Below are 25,412 nucleotides of genomic sequence, written 5' to 3'. Positions count from 1 at the left end.
ATCACCCACCCACTCCTGTAATAGAACCTTAACCTCTGGCTGAGTTACTAAAGTCCTCAAATCATGATTTAAAGATTTCAAGTTACAGAGAATCCACCATTTATCCTAGTTTCACCTTCAATTGACCCATGCCCCATGCTACAGAGGAAGGCAATAAAATTAAAAAAAAAAATCAACCCAGGGTCTCTGCCAATCTGACCTGGGGGAAAATTCCTTCCTGACCCCAAATATGCAGTCAGTTGAACCCTGGGCATTTTGGCAATACCCACTAGCCAGACACCTGGGAAAAAATTCTCTATAGTAACTCAGAGCCCTCCCCATACAGTGTCCCATCACTACCTGTTGGGGATATTTTCTACTAGCAGTCACAGATTGGCTACATGCTATTGTAGGCAGTTTCATCGGTTTTATAGTCATTTTTTGTCATGACACCAATAGATGTGACTGTGACAGACTTACAGTAGAGTCCTGTAATATCCTGAACAAACTTTATGGAATGAAGATAAACTTTACTGAATTAAGCTAATCCTTACTGAATTAGGTGTAATACCTTTGGTTTCTATTGTATTACAAATGCAATTATATATGTGTAATTGAGGAATTGTATGTTCCTTCTCCAGTAGGAGGGGAATGCTAATATACTTCTTCCATTATTGTCCTCTGATGACACCCCCCTTGGAAAGGTATGCATATACTAATTCAAACTGGATTCTCCAAGGATCAACAGACAAAGAAAGGATTTTTAGATAAACAGCCTGGTTTTAAACTGGCTCAGGGCCTTCTTTCTGATCCAGCAAATGGGCAGGACCTCTAGGCCACAGAGGGCCCCAATCCTTGCAGAAGGGTTAGAAGAACTGGGCCTACTGAGGCCCATAAGACTGTGTGCTTGTTCTGAGTGGAAGCTGTGATGAACTTGTAACCACAAAAGAAACCCCTTGGGTGAGTTTGGAAGGATTGCTCCAGAACTCATCTTGGGGTAGGGGTAATCTCTGGTAAGCTTCTAAGCACGTGTGTAGGGTTTTTTTTATTGTTTTTAATATGGTTTTTCTGTAGTGCTTGTACCTTAAGAATAATATAGGCTTACACAGAAAGAATTGTTTATAAGAATTTTATAATTTGATCAGTCTCTGAACAGAAAACAAGCAGGTGTGTTTACGCAGCCTGCCAGTGCCTCTGCAGTGAACGACACAGTGAAGGCAGGGAACTGCGCAGCCTGGAAATACCACCCCCAGAAGCGAGAGACATGGGACTTCACCTAAGAAAGGCAGTGACTGGGGAGCTGGAAACCTGAGAGCAGGTGCCCCCGTTGGACCACTGAGGGGAAATACAGGTGCAGTTGTCCTGAACTGTGACCGTGCCTGTTCTTCAGTCAATGAAAATATAGAATTTTTTCTCCTTCCTATGAAGGATTGACTGAAATTTCTGAACCAGGTACCTCAGCTGGTACCTCAGAGGACTGACATGCTTACAGTTTTTGCCAACATTGTATTTTTCGCTGCCCATACTGTTGCCTCAACATTGTATTTTAGGGTAAATTTCCTTAAAGAGACTTTTTAAAATCTTTTGTTGCCAACGCATGGCAAAATTGTATAGAGCAACAACATTTTAATATCAGCAATATAAATCTGATCAACCACACTGACAATTAAAAGTGTAATAAAACAACAAGAGGACAAGATCACTGAGGAGAAGAACCTTCTTCATACCGATTTATGGATTTTAAGAACAAATTTGGAACATGCAGTCCCTTAGAGAGACTAAATTTGAAGCATTATGATATAATCCAGTAACCAAGGATGCAAATTCAAAGATCTATTGGCAAGTTAGGAGGGAGAAGGAGAAACAAATTTGTTAAGTGATGAGAAAATTACTACTGTCATATGATAAATATGATTTCCAAAAGAGACTAAAAATATACTTAAAGTGTTATAATTATACAACACTTTAAGGGACTGAGACAAGGAGGGATACTGAAATGATAATTTGATCTAGTTTAAAGAGATGTATTTTATAATATGGAGAATTCACAGTTACTGCAAAAAAGGGCTTGATCCTGCACCCATACAGTGTATGCGCAGGAGGGTTAATTGAAGAAGAATTACGGCTTATGAAACACCAACAATGGGCAACCTTTGTGACATAAGAATAAAGATTACTGCAAGATACTAGGGCATAAGGAAACTCAGAAAACAGAGGAATGGTAGAATAAACAGTTAGGAATACTACTTTGTCAAAATCAGTAAAACCAAAATATAACTTGTTTTAGGATGTCAATGTTCTATTCAATTACAAAATCTTGGCAAACAATTTGTCTTGAAGTTTCACAGTTCTAGTTGCAAAACTGGCAAGCTTGAGATAGTCCAGGTGTCTGTGCTGGGAAGACTGTAATGGCTACCAATTTCTCTTGCTACAGTTCTTCCTGGAGCATTTTGGTTTGTTCATCAAATAGTGCAAGAGATCAGAAAATACGAACAAATATAATTTACTGTAGTAACTGTGAGTCTCAGGTTCAAGAAAAAGCAAACTCACAGGAGCTAAAGCAATAAAGGAGCCTTTTACTCCTACTAGTTCGTCAGATATCATCTCTGGGAATTCTCCCTAGATGCTGGAATTCCTAGTTCTCCTAGGATCTTTAGGTTTTACAACCTCCTTTGAGACTATTCTGTTTCAAGAACTTCCATATTGGATTTTATTCCATTGAACCAACTCTGAAATATAGAGACGTTTTACTTGATGAAATTTGTTAGTATCAAAATTAGCATGTACTGTAAAGAAAAGAATCTCCAGGCTTTGTTTATGATATGTTTACTTACTCATATAGTTTAATCTGTTACAAGATATATGTTTTATATGCTTCTCGTCCATCCTCCCCGTGAGTCTCGTCCATCCTCCCTGTGCAAGGAAAAGGCCTGGGTTGGGATCGTCGAATTGTGGAAGTCAATGAATGGCTACGCAGGTGGTGTTGGAGAGAAGGCTTTGGATTCTTCAACCATGGGATAGTGTTCCAAGAAGGAGGAGTGCTAGGCAGAGATGGGCTCCACCTAACGAAGAGAGGGAAGAGCATCTTGGCAAGCAGGCTGGCTAACCTAGTGAGGAGGGCTTTAAAACTAGGTTCACTGGGGGAAGGAGACCAAAGCCCTGAGGTAAGTGGGGAAATGGGATACCGGGAGGAAGCATGAGCAGGAAAGTGCAAGAGGGGAGGACTCCTGTCTCGGACCGAGAAAGCAGCACAATCAGCGAGTTATCTTAAGTGCCAAACACAAATGCAAGAAGCCTGGGAAACAAGCAGGGAGAACTGGAAGTCCTGGCACAGTCAAGGAACTATGATGTGATTGGAATAACAGAGACTTGGTGGGATAACTCACATGACTGGAGTACCGTCATGGATGGATATAAACTGTTTAGGAAGGACAGGTAGGGCAGAAAAGGTGGGGGAGTTGCACTGTATGTAAGAGAGCAATATGACTGCTCAGAGCTCCGGTATGAAACTGCAGAAAAACCTGAGAGTCTCTGGATTAAGTTTAGAAGTGTGAGCAACAAGGGTAATGTTGTGGTGGGATTCTGCTATAGATCACCAGACCAGGGGGATGAGGTGGACGAGGCTTTCTTCAGGCAACTAGCAGAAGTTATTTGATTGGAGGCCCTGGTTCTCATGGGTGACTTTAATCACCCTGATATCTGCTGGGAGAGCAATACAGCGGTGTACAGACAATCCAGGAAGTTTTTGGAAAGTGTAGGGGACAATTTCATGGTCCAAGTGCTGGAGGAACCAACTAGGGGCAGAGCTCTTCTTGACCTGCTGCTCACAAACAAACAGAGAACAGTTAGTAGGGTAAGCAAAAGTGGATGGGAGCCTCCTTCCCTGGGAGGCAGTGACCATGAGATGTCAAATTCAAGATCCTGACACAGGGAAAAAGGGTTAGCAGCAGAATATGGACCATGGACTTCAGAAAAGCAGACTTTGACTCCCTCAGGGAGCTGATGGGCAGGATCCCCTGGGAAAATAACATGAGGGGGAAAGGGGTCCAGGAGAGCTGGCTGTATTTTAAAGAATCCTTATTGAGGTTGCAGGAACAAACCATCCTGATGTGTAGAAAGAATAGTGAATATGGCAGGCGACCAGGTTGGCTTAACAGTGAAATCCTTGCTGATCTTAAACGCAAAAAAGAAGCTTACAAGAAGTGGAAGCTTGGACAAATGAGTATAAAGATATTGCTCAGGCATGCAGGAGTGAAATCGGGAATGCCAAATCACACTTGGAGTTGCAGCTAGCAAGAGATGTTAAGAGTAACAAGAAGGGTTTCTTCAGGTACGTTAGCAATAAGAAGAAAGTCAAGGAAAGTGTGGGCCCTTTACTGAATGAGGGAGGCAACCTAGTGACAGTGGATGTAGAAAAAGCTAATGTACTCAATTATTTTTTTGCTGTTTTCAACAACAAGGTCAGCTCCAGACTGCTGCACTGGGCAGCACAGTATGGGAGAGAGGTGACCAGCCCTCTTTGAAGAAAGAAGTGGTTCGGGACTATTTAGAAAACGGACATGACATCCATGGCCGAATGCACTGCATTGAGGGTACTAAAGATTGGCGGAGGTGATTGCAGAGCCGTTGGCATTGAGAAGCTTTCATGTGGAACGAGTGAGATTCCCGGATGACTGGAAAAAGGCTACTGTAGTTGGCCCATCTGTAGTCTTGATAAGTGTTGAATTTAATGATCGGGACTGTACAGCGGTATCTAACTCTTGTTCCTGTAAATTCATGAAGCGGTCGTCGAAGAAATCAATTCTGAAGCACTTAGAGGAGAGGAAAAGTGATCAAGGATCAACAGTTAGCAGTATTACCAAGGCAAGTCAATGCCTGCTAATTTAATTGCTCTAATGAGGAGATAATGGGTCTGCAGGAATGAATGGAGAGCAGTGATGTGTTATTCCTACTATTAGAAGAGCTTTTGATATGGTCTCTCCACAGTTATTCTTGCCAGCAAGTTAAATGAAGTGGGGCTGCGACGATATGACTGTAAGATTATAGAAAGCTGGTTAGATTGTCTGGGCTCAGTTGGTAGCGATCACCGGCCCTAGTCTATTGCAGCATTTCAAGTGGAGTGCCGACAAGTAAGGGTCGGTCCTGGGCCGGTTTTGTTCATATCTTCATTATGATCTGGAGATGGCATGGAATGTACTCTCAGCAAGTTTTGCAGGATGACCACTAAAGCTGGGAGGAGTGTAGATAGGCTGGAAGGAGGGATAGGATAACAGAGAGACCTTAGCACAGTTAGGACTGGACAAACTACCTGATGAGGTTCACAAGGAAAGTGCAGAGTCCGCACTTAGGAATGAGAGAATCCATTCAACTGTTCACAGACATAGGGACGAGTGCTAGGGCACAGTTCTGAGAAAGACTAGGGGTACGATGGCAAAGCTGGTATGTCAACAGTGTGCCTTGTTCCAAGAGAGTGTCTTTGTTAACAGATTTGTGGCTGTATAACGGTAGGGCATTGCCAAGCAGATCTGAGGGTGATCATTCCCCTATTCGACATTGTTAAGAGCTCATATGGATGTAATGTGTCCAGTTTTGGGCTACACTACAAGAAGGATGTGAAAAACTTGGAAAAAGTCCAGCGGAGGGCAACAAAAATTATTAGGGGGCTGGAGCACATGACTTATGAGGAGAGGCTGAGGGAACTGGGATTGTTTAGTCTGCGGAAGAATGGGGGGGATTTGATAGCTGCTTTCAACTATCTGAAAGGGGGTTCCAAAGTGGATGGATCTAGACTGTTCTCAGCGGTAGCAGATGACAGAACAAGGAGTAACGGTCTCAACTTGCAGTGGGGGAGGTTTAAGTTGGATATTAGGAAAAACTTTTTCACTCAGAGTGGTGAAGCACTGGAATGAGTTATGTACGGAGGTGGTGGAATCTCCTTCCTTAGAGGTTTTTAAGGTCAGGCTTGACAAAACCCTGGCTGGGATGATTTAGTTGGGAATTAGTCCTGCTTTGAGCAGGGGGTTGGACTAGATGACTTCCTGAGGTCCCTTCCAACCCTGATATTCTATGATTCTACGATTTTACTATATTGTCTTTAGTATTTTCTTTTGGGAACTTTAGAAGATTCTGTAATTTTCCAAATGTTAATCTCACTCAGAATTTATGAAGAAAGTAAATTCTATTTATATGAAACATTAACAGCTTTCTTTTGGATGCAAATTTTGCTTCACCCACCTTATATAATTTAAGCAAGGTGGCAACCCTTGTATGAAAAAATGTGTCTTTATTCCTCCCAAATAAACAGAATAACCTGTGGTTAAAAAAAAAAAAAAAAAAGATAATTTATTTATCTGTGTATGTGGCACAGACTTGGTCTTTTGTTACTTGACACTAGAGTATAACTCTAGTATGGAAAATGGCTTGCACAAACTACAGATTCATATCTGAAGTACACATATGCAAGTGAAGTGATCATAAGCAAGGATTCACACAGCATGCGTGATAACACAGGAATCTTTGGATTCAACACCACAGACAAAAGAGATGCAAAATGCATCTTCCTCAACCAGCAAGGGCCAAGGTTCTAGAGAGTAATTCATTCCTCAAGCAAAATAGGCCATTTTATCATCAGCAGCCTCCATCACTGGTTTGTCAATCAGGAGAAGCTCCAAGTTTAGCACTGCTAACTTTCTGGATTACTACACACTCGTTAAAGGAAAAATTGCAACCACTTTAAGTAACTACAAGTCTGCCAGCAGGGGAGGTTTCCTAGGGCTTCAGCATGTAGATCAAGAGTGATTCTGGCCCATTAAAGAAAGCCACACTGTTTACAAGCTCACGTCTATTTCAGCTTCAGACACAGCTCTTGCAGTAAGATATTGCTCCTCACCAAACTGCTTTCAAGCTATATTATGCATCTGTGTTAAGAACATGCTTCAGAGTGGTTTTGGACAAAGACTAGTATTTTTGCTTTAAATAGTCTAAACATATGGAGCCTAATTTTTTTCCCCAGAAAATATTCTGTAAGTGCTAATTAAATCAAATCAAACTGTTGACATGCATTCTGTTGTATGAATATACTCACCTTTCTCTCTGTTTTCAGAAATCCAGACATGTCAGTATCTAAACCTATAATGATGGCAAATAAAATAAAATTTACTGTCACGGAATTGCATATTTAGAGCTTCTCAGCCTTTTCTGATTAAGGGGCCCCTGGATGTTATAAGATGTTGAAGTTTCAAATTCCTTTTACACTTATATGGGCATTAGAAAAGGTTCAGAGAAGGGCACCTAAAATGATTAGGGGTTTGGAATGGGTCCCATATGAGGAGAGATGAAAGAGGCTAGGACTTTTCAGCTTGGAAAAGAGGAAACTAAGGGGAGATATGATAGAGGTATATAAAATCATGAGTGATGTAGAGAAAGTAGATAAGGAAAAGTTATTTACTTCCACGTTAAAGTAACCTACAGTCTGCCAGCAGGGGAGGTTTCCTAGGGCTTCAGCATGTAGATCAAGAGTGATTCTGGCCCATTAAAGAAAGCCACACGTTTACAAGCTCACGTCTATTTCAGCTTCAGACACAGCTCTTGCAGTAAGATATTGCTCCTCACCAAACTGCTTTCAAGCTATATTATGCATCGTGTTAAGACATGCTTCAGAGTGGTTTTGGACAAAGACTAGTATTTTGCTTTAAATAGTCTAAACATATGGAGCCTAATTTTTTCCCCAGAAAATATTCTGTAAGTGCTAATTAAATCAAATCAAACTGTTGACATGCATTCTGTTGTATGAATATACTCACCTTTCTCTCTGTTTTCAAGAATCCAGACATGTCAGTATCTAAACCTATAATGATGGCAAATAAAATAAAATTACTGTCACGGAATTGCATATTTAGAGCTTCTCAGCTTTTCTGATTAAGGGGCCCCTGGTGTTATAAGATGTTGAGTTTCAATTCCTTTTACACTTATATGGGCATTGAAAAGGTCAGAGAAGGCACCTAAATGATGAGGGTTTGGAAGGGTCCCATATGAGGAGAGATGAAAGAGGCTAGGACTTTTCAGCTTGGAAAAGAGGAAACTAAGGGAGATATGATAGAGGTATAATCATATGAGTGATGTAGAGAAATAGATAAGGAAAGTTATTTACTTGTCCATTATACAAGAACTAGGGGTCACCAAATGAAATTAATAGGCAGCAGGTTTAAAACAAATAAAAGGACGTTCTTCTTCACACAGTGCACAGTCAACTGTGGAACTCCTTGCCTGAGGAGGTTGTGAAGGCTAGGACTAAACAATGTTTAAAAGAGAACTGGATAAATTCATGAAGGTTAAGTCTGTTAATGGCTATTAGCCAGGATGGGTAAGGAAATGGGATCCACTTTAAGTAACTCCAAGTCTGCCAGCAGGGGAGGTTTCCTAGGGTTCAGCATGTAGATCAAGAGTGATTCTGGCCATTAAAGAAAGCCACACTTTACAAGCTCACGTCTATTTCAGCTTCAGACACAGCTCTTGCAGTAAGATATTGCTCCTCACCAAACTGCTTTCAAGCTATATTATGCTAGTGTTAGAACATGCTTCAGAGTGGTTTTGGACAAAGACTAGTATTTTTGCTTTAAATAGTCTAAACATATGAGCCTATTTTTTTCCCAGAAAATATTCTGTAAGTGCTAATTAATCAAATTCAAACTGTTGACATGCATTCTGTTGTATGAATATACTCACCTTTCTCTCTGTTTTCAGAATCCAGACATGTCAGTATCTAAACCTATAATGATGGCAAATAAAAAAAATTACTGTCACGGAATTGCATATTTAGAGCTCTCAGCCTTTTCTGATTAAGGGGCCCCTGGTTTTAAGATGTTGAAGTTCAATTCCTTTACACTTATATGGCATTAGAAAGGTTCAGAGAAGGCACCTAAAATGATTAGGGGTTTGGAATGGGTCCCATATGAGGGAGATGAAAGAGGCTAGACTTTTCAGCTTGGAAAAGGGAAACTAAGGGAGATATGATAGAGGTAATAAAATCATGAGTTGATGTAGAGAAAGTAGATAAGAAAAGTTATTTACTTGTCCCATTATACAAGAACTAGGGTCACCAAATGAAATTAATAGGCAGCAGGTTTAAACAAATAAAAGACGTTCTTCTTCACACAGTGCACAGTCAACTTGTGGAACTCCTTGCCTGAGGAGGTTGTGAGGCTAGGACTATAACAATGTTTAAAAGAGAACTGGATAAATTCATGAAGGTTAGTCTGTTAATGGCATTAGCCAGGATGGGTAAGGAATGGTGTGTCCCTAGCCTCTGTTTGTCAGAGGGTGGAAATGGATGGCAGGAGAGAGATCACTTGATCACTGCCTGTTGGGTTCACTCCCTGTGGGGCACCTGGCATTGGCCACTGTTGGTAGACAGGATACTGGGCTAGATGGACCTTTAGTCTGACCCAGTACAGCCTCTCTTATGTTCTTCTTTCTTGAGGTGGTCCCTGGCTGAAGCTAATTGAGGTCAGTGATGGAAGCTCTATTTAAAAACACAATATTTTCTAATTTAATTATATATATATATTTTAATTACTTTTACCTCCTGTTTTCTTATATCTGTGACCCATAGTTCTGTGCCTTCAAAGGTTACCAATCAACTACCACCATCTGTTTTAGGGAATGCAGCATATTTCTCACACCCTCCTCACTCAGTCATCTCTGTTGCCCACTTCCTCCCCTTTTAGGGGTGTCTCGAGCCCTGGGAGTGCTAGGAAGGCGCCCAGGTACCCACAGGCACTGTGATTCTCACACCCTCCCTTCCCTTTGCACATCCCTGGAACATCCAGACACAGTCTGACCCACAATTTTATTAAGCAGTGCTACCACAGTAAACTCAGCTTCAATCTAGAACTATGTCAATATCTTAGGAAAACCATGAATAGTAATTATGTTATAACAAAACTTGCAAAAATTATATACTCCCAACATTACATGAAAAATAATGTAACCTGTACTTGAGTCCAGGACATCTTTGAAAAAGGAAGCAAGGGCCAGATTTGTAAAGGTACTTAGGCACAGGGGCATCACTGAGGGGGGGCCAGGGAAGCTCCTACCCCCCCCCCCAAGTTTCATACCAGAGGTCTACTCACCTTAGCCCCAGGTGGAGGAGTTTTAACTGCAACGCAGGTAAGCCTGAGTGTAATATACGATTAGTTCTGAAGCTGGGAACAGTACAGCCTTTGGGGCAGCGAGTTTGTTTATAAACAGAGACAGGGTGATTAAGATAACAAAAAGCTTGTCATTAAATTAAGGATCCTGTCAAGATCCTGAAAGAATTGCCAGGCACTCCTGTTAAAAAACAGGAAACAAAGGGTAGGAATAAATTGTGAGACAGGTACATAGTGATGTGTCCCTGGGATCTGTACTGGGACCAGTCCTATTCAATATATTAATAAATTATCTGGAAACGGAGTACACACTGAGGTGGCAAAATTTACAGATGATACAAAACTACCCAAGACAGTTAAGTCCAAAGCAGACTGCGAAGAGCTACAAAGGGATCTCACAAAACTGAGTGACTGGGCAACAAAATGGCAGATTAAATTCAATGCTGATAAATGCAAAGTAATGCACATCGCAAAATATAATCCCAACTATACATACAAAATGATGGGGTCTAAACTAGCTGACCCTATCAATAAAGAGATCTTGGAGTTGTGGATAATTCTCTAGAATCATCTGCTCAATCAAAAAAGCTAACAGAATGTTGGGAACCATTAGGAAAGGGAGAGATAATAACACAGAAAATATCAGATTACCTCTATCTAAATCCACGGTATGCCTACATCTTGAATACTGCGTGCAGATCTGCTCACCCCATCTCAAAAAAGATATACTGGATTTGGAAAAGGTACCAAGAAGGACAATAGAAATTATTAGGGGTATGGAACACCTTCCATATGAGGAGAGTGTGATAGACCCAGGCCAGTTGAGTATACCAGAAGGCAGATATACTGGCCACTGGATTAAACAGTTTTCTATTCCCTGACTGACCAGAGCAGGGGCTGCTCCAGGCTAATGAGAACACCTGACTCTAATTAACCTGCAGAGTCAGGTGAGGCCATTAAGCTAATGTGACCACCTTACTCTAATTAAGGCCCTGCTGATACTATAAAAAGGGTTCACTCCAGCCAGGCAGAAGACAGCAAGTATGGCTGAACAGCTGGTTAATGAAGACACCCTCAAACCATTGCTAAGGGAGCCCCAAGGTAAGGGTGAAGAAGGGAGAAGTAGGAGAGCTGTGGGGAAGTGGCCCAGTGAAATGTAGCTACTCTGGCAGTGAAAGGTTGGCTGCCAACATTAGGACCATTAGGGTCCCTGGGCCAGAACCCAGAGTAGAGGGTGGGCCCTGGTTCCCCCCCAACCCACCACTACAAAAACATCTCCTGGAGGGGAAGTCAGGCCCCTGTCAGGACAGGAGGTTCAAGTGTTCTGAAATAAGCCCTCAGGGACAACAGAGACTGTGGGAGTTCTCTCACCAACCTTCCTGCTGGCTGTCATGGTACAATTTCCCACTGTGAACTTTAGCGTCCAAAAGATGGGGTACCAGCATGAATTCCTCTAAGCTTGATTACCAGCTTAGAACCTGTAGCACTGCGACCAGCCAGGAATTCCACTGCCTGGTACACTCTGGTCCCCCCCAAAACCTTGCCCGAGGAACCCCAAGACCCAGACCCTCTAGATCTTAACACAACGGAAGAAAATCCTTTTCCCACCGTGCCTCTCTCAGGCTTCCTTCCTGGGTTACCCTGGAAGATGACTGTGATTCAAACTCCTTGATCTTAACAGAGAAAATGCGCCTTCCCCTCCTTCTCTCTCCCCTCCCGACTCTCCCTGGAGAGAGTATCTCTGACACAGAAAGAATAGCTCTCTCTCTCTCTCCCCGTTCCCTCCTCTTCTCCCCACCAATTCCCTGGCGAATCCAGACCCCGTCCCCTGGGGTCCACACCAGAATAAAAAAAACAATCGGGTTCTTATAACAAGAAACTTTTAGTAAAGACAGAAACAAATTATCTTTGTAAATTTAAAATGGAATAGGTACAGGGTTTTTTATATAGGCACTGGGAATACCCTCCCAGCTGAGTATTCAAGTACAAATTCAAATCCTTTCAGCAAAATATAATTTGAACTCCTTCCAGCCAAATGCACATTTGCAAATAAGAAAACAAACATAAGCCTAACTCGCCTTATCTACCTAGTACTTACTATTTGGTCTATAAGAACCTGTATCAGGGAGATTGGAGAGAAACCTGGTTGCTCTTCTGACCCTCTGGCCCCAGAGTGAACAACAACCAAAAACTAACAGCCACACACAGAAACTTCCCTCCCTCAAGACTTGAAAGTATCCTGTCTCCTGACTGGTTCTCCGTCAGGTGAACAGCCAGGCCTACTGAACTTGTTAACCCTTTATAGTCAAAGAGATTAAAGTACTTCGTTGCTATTAACTTTTCTTATCTGTTTGACACTGGCCTGTGATGAAAAAGGCTCAGTGGACTGTAACTCTGGCCTTAGAGAGAGAAGGGCAAGTGGAGAGCACAGTGAGCCACTAAGGCTAGCATAAACCACCTAGAAGCGCAGGACCCACGGGGGCAAGGTCAGAGCTCTGCCACAAGAGATTAAAAAGACTGGGACTTTTCAGCTTGGAAAAGAGATGACTAAGGTGGGATATGATAGAGGTCTATAAAATCATGAATGGTGTGGGAAAATTGAATAAGGATATGTTATTTATTCCTTCACATAATACAAGAACCAGGGTCACCCAATGAAATTAATAGGCAGCAGATTTAAAACAAACAAAATAAACTCTTTCTTCACAGACAACCTGTGGAACTCTTTGCTAGGGGAGTTGTGAAGGCCAAAACTATATCAAGGTTCTACTAAGAACTAGATAAGTTTATGGAGAATAGGTCCAACAATGGCTATTAGCCAGGGTGTGCAGGGATCCAACATCATGTTCTGCATATTCCTCACCTCTGTTTGCCAGAATCTGGGAATGTGTAGGAGCCAGAGGAGGAACATGCCGCTGCTTCTGGGAGCTGACTGAGGTAAATGTCTGGAGACTGCACCCCTGGCCCCCTCCTGTGCCCCAACTCCCTGCCCTAGCCCTGATCCCCCTCCTGCCCTCTGAGCCCCTCAGTCTCAGCCCAGAGCACCGTCCTGCATCCCCAAGCCCGCATTTCCAGCCCCACCCCAGAGCTCGCACTCTCAGCTGGAGTCCTCACCCCCTCGCACCTCAACCCCCTACCCCCATCTGAAGCCCCTTCCCACACCCTGAACTCCTAATTTCTGAACCCAACCCCCAATTTCATGAGCATTCATGGCCCATACAATTTCCATACCCAGATGTGGCCCTTGGTTTGCCCACTGCTGCACTAGACCTCACTCCCCTCCCAGAGCTGAGATAGAACCCAGGAGTCCTGACAAGGTTTCTCTCCCCACAGAGTTAGTAACATATAAGAATATAAATTAAAATTTTAAACATAACTAGTGTCCCTTAAGTGACTTGCCACAAGATGTGAGAACATGTGAGTATTAGAGCTGAGTGGATCTAATATTTATTTCATTTTTTTATAGGAATTAGATACAAGTCTCTTGTCAGCTAATTGCTAAGTTATCTGTGAAAAAACTAGACCTTTCACATGCCTAAGTAGCCCCTGGAATAACGGTTAAAGTTGGATCCCTCTACCAAAATCTGTAATGGTGCCCTCGCTTAGGCACTGTCCCACTCAGCATGTCTCTCCCAGGGTGCACCACCTAGCGGAATTTTGAGAGCTAGGACAGGTGCCAGTTAGGCACTTTTCTCCCTATTCACTTAGATGGGGAACATCTAAGCAGCTACATATGGGACTTTAAAAAGCTGAAATGAGTGCTGCCCTGCTTAATTGGACATCTTCTTATGCAAGCAAGGCAAGCTTGGAACTTTGCAAAGCAATGAGAGACTGACCAATCTTTACACATATCTGACTGCTTCACAGTCCATAGGCCATTTCCACTATCTAGTACAGCGCTGGAAAAGAGAACACTTTTTATTCCCTCCCTCTGGAGTCCCCCTGAGCATTCCTAGGAACCCTTGCCACTCGACAGGACACGCTCCACTTCCCTGCCTCTTCATTTAGTCCTGGCCTTAGAGAATATGCTAATAGGAAAAATACATGAAAATCCTTCAAATATACAGGAAGAAAGTAAGAACTACCCTCACTAAACTCCTAAAGTGACCCAGATAGGTCCTGGTGCCGTTATCCCAACCCTGCTACTTATCTGAGCAAAACCTTCCCCATCCTCCTTTCCTATCTTCCCCACTAGGATGCTCATGGACAGCCAACCATTTCTCACTCACCCCTGCTCCACACCACAGTTACTGGGTTACAAAACTACAACCATTTGCTGTGGGGGAGTGGCAGCACTTAGGACACCAAGGCTTAGGTATTTCAGTGCCAACTGGCAGGAAAACAGTCACCTGAGGGGGCTAGGCAACAGCTGAGCAGTGGATTTAAAAATACCATGGGCATGTAAATGGTGGATTTAGGCATTTAATTCTTCTTTAGGTATCTAAGTACCTTTAAAAAATCTGCCCCGCTGGTCTCAAAGGTCACATATCTATATCCTAAATAAATCTATATGTATACTCATTTACAGTTTCTCAGTTGTTTCTCTCACATTTAGAGTGACTGTATTTTAGGTTGTTTCTTACAACATAAAACATACCTACAGAGTAATTTTGCTCTCTACCTACTGAGGCATTTAGTGGAAGATCAGGCTGACAAATCTTTGTAGTAAATACTGCACTCCTAAAAAGAAATATAATTTTAAGTCTGCTATTCAAGAAGCAATGCACAAAAATACATTACCCATTCTCATGGGCTACGCCTTCCCTGGGGCAGCTGCTGCTGACCTGCAGCCAGACACGTGAGCCACAGTGGCCCTGCCCCTTCCCCAAGGCCCCCACCATCTGTTGCTGCCCACCTGCTGCAGCTCACTGTGTCTCTCCTCCCTGTGGGAGGGGGAGTGAGGAGGGAACACGCTGAGTCAGTGGTGGGCGGGAGGATCTGGAGGGGGAGTGAGGCAGCTTGCTTGGCTGTGCACTAGGGCTTGCCAGCCATGGAAGGGGAGGCTGGCCAGCCATGGGGGGCACGGGATGCTGTCCGGGGCTGGAGAACAGCCCAGTGTGATTGGGGCCAGACTGGCGGGGTGGGGAGGGAAGGGGACAGCAACCTGGTGTGGCTGGGGTAGGCAGGCCATGGGGCTCCTCTTGTTTTGGGGGGGTTGGGGGATCTGGCGTGCAGGTGGGTGCAGCTTCTGGCAGAAGAGTCACAGACAGCAGGCTAGCCTCCCCAAAGTGGGGCTTCACCCACCACCCATGCACGTTCTGGTACTCTGGACAAAATTTTCAGCCTTGTCTTAACCAGGCCTCAGCAGTGGTTAAAACAATTAATGTAATTTTTCCATGCAATTATTTGTAGAAGCACTTTAGGTCTTTTAGAGGCATAAATTCCCAACTCAGAAGTGTAATCAGTAACACACTTCTAATTACCTAAATTGGGCTCACTATTATTCTCAAATTGCCACAACAGCCACACTCTGGCTTGCAGCAGCCTTGGCTACTATTTGCAGGGTGGTCCCAACATACTCTCCACCCTGATTTTTCCCCCAAAACATACATTCTGCACTGTCCAGCCCTTACCTGGACAGTTCAGATATTAGAGGCTCATTACCCCTGTAAAGGGTCAACAGACAACAATTTGTTACTTTAATTGGAGTTACCAACCTATTCAGTGTAAACACAGCACCGGATTAGTTTTGATTAAAAAATAACACAAGTTTGTTTAGCTCTAAGGAGAGATTTTAAGTGAGTACAAGTACAAGTCAGAAATGGTTACAAGAGAAATAAAGATAAAATGCTTTCTAGTAGATAAAACTTAACAGATTAGACTTGGATCAAGATAAAATCCTTACCACATGTCCCCAGCAACCTTGCTGACCAAATTCTCAGGTCAGAACCCCTCCCAAAGGCTGGTTCCTGTCGTCTTAGGTGAGAAAGAGAGAGAGAATCTGGGGTGCTTTTGCCCCTTGCTTTTATAGTCAAGGCAACCTTTGAAATGCATTTTCCTGAAGGTTATCCCTAGATAAAGTTCCTTCCCGTTGTGTGGACCGAGATATGGAATTTCATGATGAAAGAGATTCCACGCTGTTGCTTGCTAAATTGCAGATCGATCTGTTCCTGCCCCTGGCTCATTGACAAAGAATGACCACTTGGACAGGTGATTGCCAATCAACTTTCAGGACACCTGACTATTGGCATTAGCTTGTCCTTTGTCTTTGAGAAACAGGTTTACCCCCTTCCCAGACTTATTTGCTCAACATATTTCAGATAACTTTACATATAATGTTGCTACACAGATTTCACCCTGATATTACTGATCAGTGAGTTATTAGTTTTCAAACAATACCTCACAAGGCATATTTTACACAAAGATTATTACAGTAGTGTGTAGGGCAGAGGTCCCTAAACTGAGGGGTGTGCTCCCTCACCAAGGTTAACACAGAGGAACATTCAGGGCCAGGCGGTGGGCAGGGTCAACCCCCACAGGGGCAGGGAAGAAGCACCACCCAGCCCCCAGTCATGGCCCTGGCTACCAGCCCCGTCTGACTCCCATCCCCAGCCTCGGTGCGGTTCTGCACCCAGCTGGGAGCCTGGCTGCGGCTCTGCTCCTGGCCCTGCCCCCAACCTCAGATCCAGCACCAGCACCACCCCTAGCTGTGGCCCCAGCCTCATCCCCTTTATCCCTGTCTGTGTCCCCCACCGCAGAGCTGCGGTCTAATTCCTGGCCTTGGGTGGGCAGAGAGGCATGAACAGAGGGAAGGCGGAGCAACTCTCAGAAGTTTGGGGACCACTGCTGTAGGGTGTGAATACAGGGGTGCATTCAGTCACAATGTGCAATACCAATGTGACCAAATCATTGGGTCATCTTCATGAAGCAGGCAGGCAGGTTGTAGCCCAACCAGATGCAGGATTTTTGTGACCAGGAGCTTCACCAGTGGAGAACTTCCAGAGCTGGAAAAACATATGATCTGCTTACACTATGTTGACCTTCTAGTTACTTTAAGCCTCATTGTTCCATGAGGTATCCTACATAGGTGCCCACACTGGTTTTGCCACACCACTGAAAACAAGTAATGCTGGAAGAGAAATTTGTTTTTCTGTGATGTAGCAGTCACCAATATGGATTACTAACTCTGACCTGCAGACCGCACCTGAGGAAAAGCGTAATTACAGAGATGTTAAAATAGGCATGGCTGTAGGGAAGAAACTGGGAAAGCAGCAGGGAGGAAGATGTGTCAGATCCTGCTAGAGTCTGGAAGAGAACTTCCAGAGAACTTACTGACCAAATTCAGCTTCAACTGAAGTCATCCAATGAGGCCACACCACGCTCAGCGAAAGGCATGGCTGATGCCATCAACATGGCCACCACTCAAGTACAGTGAGCTCAAAGTCTGTCTGAGCAGAAGAGATCTGCAAGGAAGGAGGAGTGCAGATAGAAAGTCTGAACCTGCAGGAAAGGATATACAGTATCTACGCCCGTTAGTGAGGTTCTTTGAACAGATGAACAGGGACTTGGATTTGCAGACCTATTCAGTCTAGGCAAATCTGACTACGTTTGGCAGACATGCAGGGAGTGCCACCAGACTTCAAGTCTGACTTTTGGGTGTGGGTAGAAGTTGAGGAGAGGGATCTCCTAGCTAAGGTTGGGCCATCTGCAGGAGAAAACTGGAGCATGTTTGGAGAACTATTTTCACTTTGTGTAAAATGAGGGATGGGTACTACAAGTCACATCTGGGTGCTCCCTGAATCACCAGGCTGTGGAGACCAACACTAGAAAGGCCACCTTCTATGCCAGGAGACAAAGTTGAATGTTGAGGATAGGTTCAAATGTTACGGAACAGAAGTCATTTAGCATCAGGTTTGGGCTTCAAAGAGAACAAACTTAACAGGAGGCCTGAGGTAAGAAAATACTCTAAGGCCTAGTCTACACTAGCCTGTTAGTTCAGAATTAGCCAAGTTATTTCGAAAAAAAAATGATCCTGTCCACATGACCAAATGTGTGTTTTTCGATTTAAAGGGCTCTTTAATTCAATTTCTGTACTCCACCTCGGCAAGAGGAGTAGCTCTTAAATTGAAATCGCAATCCCGGGTTAAAGGTATTGTGGACGTTATAGCCTCTGGGAGCTATCCCAGGATGCTCCCTTGCGACCACTCTGGTCAACACTCTTAACTCCAATGCACTAGCCAGGTGGGCAGGAAAAGCCCCGGGAACTTTTGAATTTCATTTCCTGTTTGGTCACCAGCAGCACAGGTGACCACCAGAACAGTCCACCATCACAGGAGATCACGCAGTCCCGGATTCGCAGACGAGCCCCAGCATGATCCAAACAGAAGGTACTGGATCTCATCAAATGCTGGGGAGATGAGTCTGTTATGGCAGAACTATGTTCCAAAAAAAGGAACGCAAATACCTACGCTAAAGTCTCCAGGGTCATGATGGAAAGAGGCTACTCCAGAGACACAGAGCAGTGTCGCACAAAAATCAAGGAGCTCAGGCAAGCGTACCAAAAAGCCAGGGAGGCAAACGGACACTCTAGGTCACAGCCCTATACATTCCGCTTTTACCGTGAGCGCCATGCAATTATGGGGGGTGATGCCACCACTACCCCACCACTGTACATGGACACCTGCAAGGGAGGAGGTGCATGGAGCAAGGAGGAAGAGACACTGGAGGACAAGGAGGACGACGAGGAGGACAATGCACAAGCAGCAAGTGGGAAATCCATTTTCCCCCCTAGCCAGGAACTAATCTTAACGCTGGATCCAATAGCCTCCCCTCACTCCGAAGGCGGGCTCCTGTTCCATGACCCTGGAGAAAGTACTTCTGTTGAGTGAAAGCCTGATCAGAGCCACGTGCTGGGTTGTTCACGTTTAGAGTAAATGGCTCATCCCTGCCCTGAGCCTGATCAGAGCCACACGGTGGGGGGCGGGGTGGTGGTGGTTGTTATGTGTAGTGATCATCCCAGAGAGCCCACAGGCCCTCCTTTTATATGGCAAACCCACCAGGAATTGCTTGCTGTGGGAAAGGGGGCCCAGCAGTTTGAAAGTATTGAAATGAATGTAGAAGAAGCAGAACCCCACGTGCCCCTAGGGGCTGCCTGCGAGATGAATTCTGTTGCCCGGCCGTGTATGATGGCTTAATCATACCAAAGTGCCCCCTTTGTTCTCTGCAATGTATTTTTTTAAAATACTACCCTCCCTTTTTCTCCTCCCGCAGGTGCAAATGTTTCAACGCGGCCCCTATCTACTCTGTCCCAGAGGCTGGTCCAGATTAGAAGGCGGCAAAAACAAACTCGGGAGGACATGTTTGCTGAGCTCATGCAGTCCTCTCGCACTGATAGGGCCCAGCTGAATGCATGGAGGCAAACAATTGCGGAGTCCCGTAAAACATTATAGGGACACAAAGAGAGGAGGGAGGCGCGCGATGAGAGCAGGCAGGAGGCTATGGTCAAGCTCATGGGGGAGCAAACTGACATGCTCCGCTGTATGGTGGATTTAATGCGGGAAAGGCAGCAAGACCACAGACTGCCACTGCAGCCCCTGTATAATCAAACTCCCTCCTCCCCAAGTTCCATAGCCTCCTCACTCAGACACCCAAGAACACGAAGGGAGAGGCTACGAAATCCACACACTCAATCCCAGAGGATCACCCAAGCACCAGAAAGCTGGCATATGCAAACTTTTGATTTGGTTTCTGGATTTGTCCTTCCCTCCTCCTCCACCCCGCTAACCCAGTCTACCTTTTAATTTCTCTCAATGCGTTGTGCATCAAATAATAGAGAACAGTTTTTAAACAATTTTGACTTTATTTCCTTTCATATATAGAGGGCGGGTAACTTCAAGAGAAACAAACACAACTGTCATACCGTACTCTAGCCAGTCATGAAACTGGCTTTCAAAGCTTTTCTGATGCGCAGCGTGCCCTGCTGCGATCGCCCTGCTGTCTGGCTGTGCGAAACTGGCAGGCTCAACTTCTCACCCCGCCATAAAAGTTTCCCCCTTACTCTCACAGATATTGTGGAGCACACAACAAGCAGCAATTACAATTGGAATATTGGCCATGCTGAGATCTAACCGAGTCCGTAAACTGCGCCAGTGCCCTTTCAAACGTCCAAAAGCACACTCCACCACCATTCTGCACTTGTTCAGCCTATAGTTGAACTGCTCCTTACTACTGTCCAGGGTGCCTGTGTACAGCTTCATAAGCCATGACATTAAGGGGTAGGCTGGGTACTGGAGGATAACTATAGGCATTTCAACATCCCCAATAGTAATTTTCTGGTCTGAGAAGTAAGTGTCTTCCTGCAGCTGTTCAAACAGACCAGAGTTCCTGAAGATGCGAGTGTCATGCACCTTTCCCGGCCATCCGACGTTGATGTCGGTGAAATGTCCCTTGTGATCCACCAGTGATTGCAGAACCACTGAAAAGTACCCCTTGCGGTTTATGTAGTGGCTGCCATGGTGTGCCAGGGCCAAGATGGGGATATGCGTTCTGTCTATCGCCCAGCCGCAGTTAGGGAACCCCAGCACATTAAAGCTATCCACAGCGGTCTGCACATTTCCCAAAGTCACTACCCTTGATGGCAGCTGCTCAATGATTGCATTGGCTACTTGCAGCACAGCAGCCCCTACAGTAGATTTGCCCACTCCAAACTGATTCCCGACTGACCAGTAGCTGTTGGGTGTTGCAAGCTTCCACAGTGCTATGGCCACTCGCTTCTCAGTCATGAGGGCTGCTCTCATTTTGGTGTCTTTGTGCTTCGGGGCAGGGGACAGCAAGCCACAAAGTTCCATGAAAGTGGCCCTGCACATACGGAAGTTTCGCAGCCACTGGGAATCATCCCAGACCTGCGACATTATGCGGTCCCACCAGTCTGTGCTTGTTTCCCGGGCCCAGAATTGGCATTTCATGGCATGAACCTGGCCCAATGCCACCATGATCTCCCAATTGCCATATGTCATGCATCTAGGAACATCTGTGTTCATGTCCTCCTCAGTATAGTAATCGCACTGTCATCACTTCCTCACCCAGTTTAGCAGGTATTGAACATACTGCTGGATAATGCATAAGGTATTTACAATGGTCAAAACTGCAGCAGAGATCTGAGTGGACTCCATATCTGCAGCACAATGGCGCCTGCATGAGTAATCCTTGAAAAAGGGTGAGAAATGAGCTGTTCGCCTCAAGATGGCTGATAAAAGGCAGTAAATAGTTGTTTTCTGTAGTTTCCACGGGAGCCCAGGACAGCTTCTGTCTCTTTCTCCAAATTGTCTGTATGGCTTTGTTCACGATGGCTGAGAAACAGCAGGGAATTGTTGCCTTCCGTAGCTTTAATGGGATCCTAGGACCGACAACATGGAAAAAGTGGCGAGAGCAGAGTTTGCGGTGGAAGCTGTGCGGCTCTGTTCACGATGGCCAAGAAACAGTGGGAAATTGTTGCCTTCTGTAGCTGCCACGGGAGCCCAGGACAGACAACATGGAAAAAGTGGTGGAAGCTGTGCGGCTCTGTTCATGATGGCCAAAAAACAGCGAGAAATGTTTAGATGAAAGAGTATATAGAAAGAGGAGAGGACATTCCAAGTGGATTCAACATACCAGAAGACAGGCGGTGCACACCCACAAAAAACTGCAAGAATGTTTTTGCCCCATCATGCAGTGGGAGCTTAACCCACAATTCCAATGGGTGGCAGAGACTGCGGGAACTGTGGGATAGCTACCACAGTGCAATGCTCCGCCATTTGATTCTAGCCTTGGTACTGTGGAAGCTCTCTGCCGAATTCACGCGCTTTAATGGGGACACATAACATCGAACGTATGAACTCGATTCTGGAAATTCGAATAAAATAACTTGAAATTAATTTTGTACTGTAGACGTACCCTAAGGAACTTGGTTGGGAGCTCAGTAAATCTTCCATGGAACTCCTAAGGGTGCTGCTAAAGGAAGAGGCCCAAACCATAAAAGATGAAGGCCCTTTCCTCAAGCCCATCTAGATGAACACTGCTAATCTGGCATTAGCAGATTTTCTGGTTTAGGTCTCAGGGAAGAGGAAAAGAAATACAAGATTCTGTAGTAAGAGGGAGAAGCATCCTTCAGGGCATAAGCCTGCAGGAATCAAGAATGAGCTTTTTCTGCCTTGTATATACCACCAACAACTGGATAGGCGCATCACTGAGTTGGTGAAGCATCAGGCACTGGCTACTCAATTAAAGGGACAAATGGCATGATACAGTATGGGAAATATAAAAAGATGTACTTGCTGTCGTTTACAAAGCAAGTTAAAAAAAAACCCAACCATTATCTCATGGTATTTACAAACTGATTTCCATAATCATAAATTCATAGTACTGAAACATCTATTAGATCAATGATACTCAAACTGAGGCTTGTAAGCCACAAATGACTCTTTAACATGTTTCCTGTAGCTCCATGCAGCACATGATATTAAAACACTGTGTGATTTATTTATTAACCAATCTAAGTTATTGACAAATCAAAATGTTTTTCCTACGTTATTAACCAATTGTAACTGACAAAATAATACTTGGTCAGTCATTTTGCTGTGAGAATTATATAACTAAATATTTCCCCAGTCATACTGTTTAAATGAGTATATAGTACTATAGTAAATGAAACAATGAATTCACACCACCATGGCTTTTTTGGGTAATGTTGATCGTTAATTTGGTTCCTGAACCACTGAGTATCACTGTATTAGATCATCCAGCCTCTTTTCTTCCCAACACCGATTATTCCCTACTGGATTTTAGGGTTTTGTGTTGTCTAGTGTTAATTGCTCCAAAGGATGGTGCTTCCATAAGTTATTCCCTGGCATAGGTCATTCTATGGTTTCATAAATCTCAGTGTCAGGATGTTTCTTCTGACAACTTAAATTTTCCTTTATTTTTTTCCAGTTACACAACTGCTTATTAGCAACCAGTAAAACTATTTTATAATTCAAGGCTGGAAAAAATATCCCATCCAAATGAGGCTACAGGGGAAACTTTTTGCTTGGAAATTACTGTTTGCCTGAATGGAATTTGTCCAGCGCATATTATACTCACTGCAGCAGAGACTGAGATTGTTCACTTGCACTCATCTCATGAGCCAGCTGGGAGAAAAAAAAGTGTTTGAACAACTTGGTGAATATAAACAACTCAGTGATTTAATTTTGCAGCATTATTATACACCTAGCTTCTTCCTATTATCAGTGGTTTTGGAGGATCTAAATACAGCAGTTAGCAGTGAGACTCCAAATTCTGCTAGACCAGATTACTATGTAAAATATTGCTATGGCATATGGGCTACTTACTCAATCCAAGTCATGGAAGACAAAATACAGTCAGAATGAAAATATACCTTATATAATTAAATTGTATACCCTTAAACTTGAGCTCTTTTATTTGTGAAATAACCAAAATACAAATTAAATATATGCCTCGCCTCAAATTCACCCTCTTTAGTTGAGTCCTAGAAGCAAATACTATCCTGTCTCCAATTACTTCTAACTACTCTTTCTTGCCTCTAGTAACAATAACCACATCTTCCAATTAAAAAGGATAGGCTGTTACTCCAGAAATGGCTTAAGTAATAGCATCAATCACAACAACTATGAGAAATGCTACTAGTAACCCAAATTGTCCCCTAAACTAAGGCTTTGTCTACACTGGAAAGTATTTTTAACCTAAAATGTGAATTTAAATTAATATAGTTATGCCTGTATAACACACACTCAGTGTGGACCCTCTTATCTTGAATAAGAGTTCCTTCTTCTGGTTAAGTTTATGTCTCTTCGGAAGGGTTTAAGCTAAACTAAAAATAAGTCATTCTTATATCAGAAAAAGAGTGTTCACACAGGGGATTACATTAATGTAGCTATACAGGCATTGGTATAACTGGAAATATTTTCCCAGTTATGTAAGTCTAAAGAAACTTATATACAGGACAGGAATCTCCATCATATCAATCTAGAGTTTCCTCGTACTCATTCTGTCAGCTTGTCACCTGCAGGTGGAAAAAACTGGTTGCCAATTTGAACACACAATAATTCTACAGGCTAATTACAGCCCTGCTCCTGAAACTGTAGCAAGGTCCACCCCCATGAAACTCCAGAGGAGACTCTTCTATGCATTGCTGGGTGAATATATACTGCAGATTTGGTGCTACTCCTTCCATAAAATCCTTTTCAGTTACATACACTCTGGCTCTTTCCACATACAGAAGCAGGAGAGGCACAGTCAGGCACAGTGACTCTAATAATTATTCATTGCAGTATTTGTGTAGCTGGGGAGCTGTAATTTCTATACATACCGGATTTATCTGGTTCTTTTGCTTCATATTTTTTAGATTATCACTGAATTTACAGACAAGCTGAATCTCTGGGGAGAGGTTTTCTAAAACTAAACACAAAAATAGGTAGTTAAAGCCACTTTTGTTGCACTACTGTTACACAGACTCAAGGAATTTCTGTAAATTCCAACTGCCTGAAGAAATAATTTGACAAATCACACTTTCACACTGATCACTTCTCAGTCTAGATTCTAAAATCACAATATGGCAGATGCAAGAACTGAAAACGAAACAATTTAGGAAAAAATTATTAATTCTTTTGCAGACAGTATTTTGGAAACATGGGCTACAACATCAGACAGTGTGATTCATTTCTGACAATAGTTTTTTTTCTAACAACTGGAATTTTAGTCAGTGTCCTCATGCACATAAACTTTAGTACTCATTTTTACACATTAATTATCAAACTGAGATAGGACTATTAAAATTACTGAATGACCCTACTGTGAAAAACTCAGCTCTAGAGAAATATAGAGTGCATCTCTGTTGAATTTGACCCCTTATACTGCAAAAATCACAACACTGGTATCCAAATTATTTTGTTGATTATTTTATCAACTTCGATTGACTACAGAGCATATTTTCTTTTCATGAAATTGATGTGATAAAAATTAGCACAAACAACAACATGCTAACTACAATGGGCTGAACAGAAATGCCATCAATGTAAATATGCAATCACATTTACAGAGACAACAAAAAAGCATACAGACAAATCCCCACTCCTACAAACCAAAAGCTTAACCATGAGCCAAACAGAAGCTCTGTACTCTGAAGCTCTAATTCTAGTGGATGACCAGAAGGAGCAAGTTCTGGTGAGGATCCTCTCTGCTGACAAAACTCTTATCATCAGACCACAGAGAATTCAGCTCCAGTAACTGACACCAAGAAAATCCTAGCTGTTTAGAAAGACTCCCATTGCTTTCAAAGGGGTTTGGAATCAG

At 43.5% G+C, this 25,412-nt stretch overlaps 1 protein-coding gene across 1 annotated transcript in view; it reads right to left on the bottom strand.

Annotated features, from left to right (window-relative positions):
- The window catches only part of ANKRD31 (ankyrin repeat domain 31), a 131,736-nt gene that overhangs the window by 103,913 nt on the left and 2,411 nt on the right, over nt 1-25,412 (bottom strand). The window contains exons 3-6 of the mRNA XM_075067009.1: nt 24,430-24,518; nt 23,184-23,230; nt 14,725-14,807; nt 7,782-7,825 (exon numbers count right to left, since the gene is read on the bottom strand). Of these exons, the coding sequence (XP_074923110.1) occupies nt 7,782-7,825; nt 14,725-14,807; nt 23,184-23,230; nt 24,430-24,518 (263 nt within the window). The remainder of the gene's footprint in view (nt 1-7,781; nt 7,826-14,724; nt 14,808-23,183; nt 23,231-24,429; nt 24,519-25,412) is intronic.

The sequence above is a fragment of the Chelonoidis abingdonii genome, chromosome 6 (genome assembly GCF_003597395.2).
Source record: "Chelonoidis abingdonii isolate Lonesome George chromosome 6, CheloAbing_2.0, whole genome shotgun sequence".
NCBI classification, from domain to species: domain Eukaryota; kingdom Metazoa; phylum Chordata; order Testudines; family Testudinidae; genus Chelonoidis; species Chelonoidis abingdonii.
Note: the sequence above shows the minus strand (reverse complement) of the source record. Positions and strands in the feature narration are given on the sequence as shown.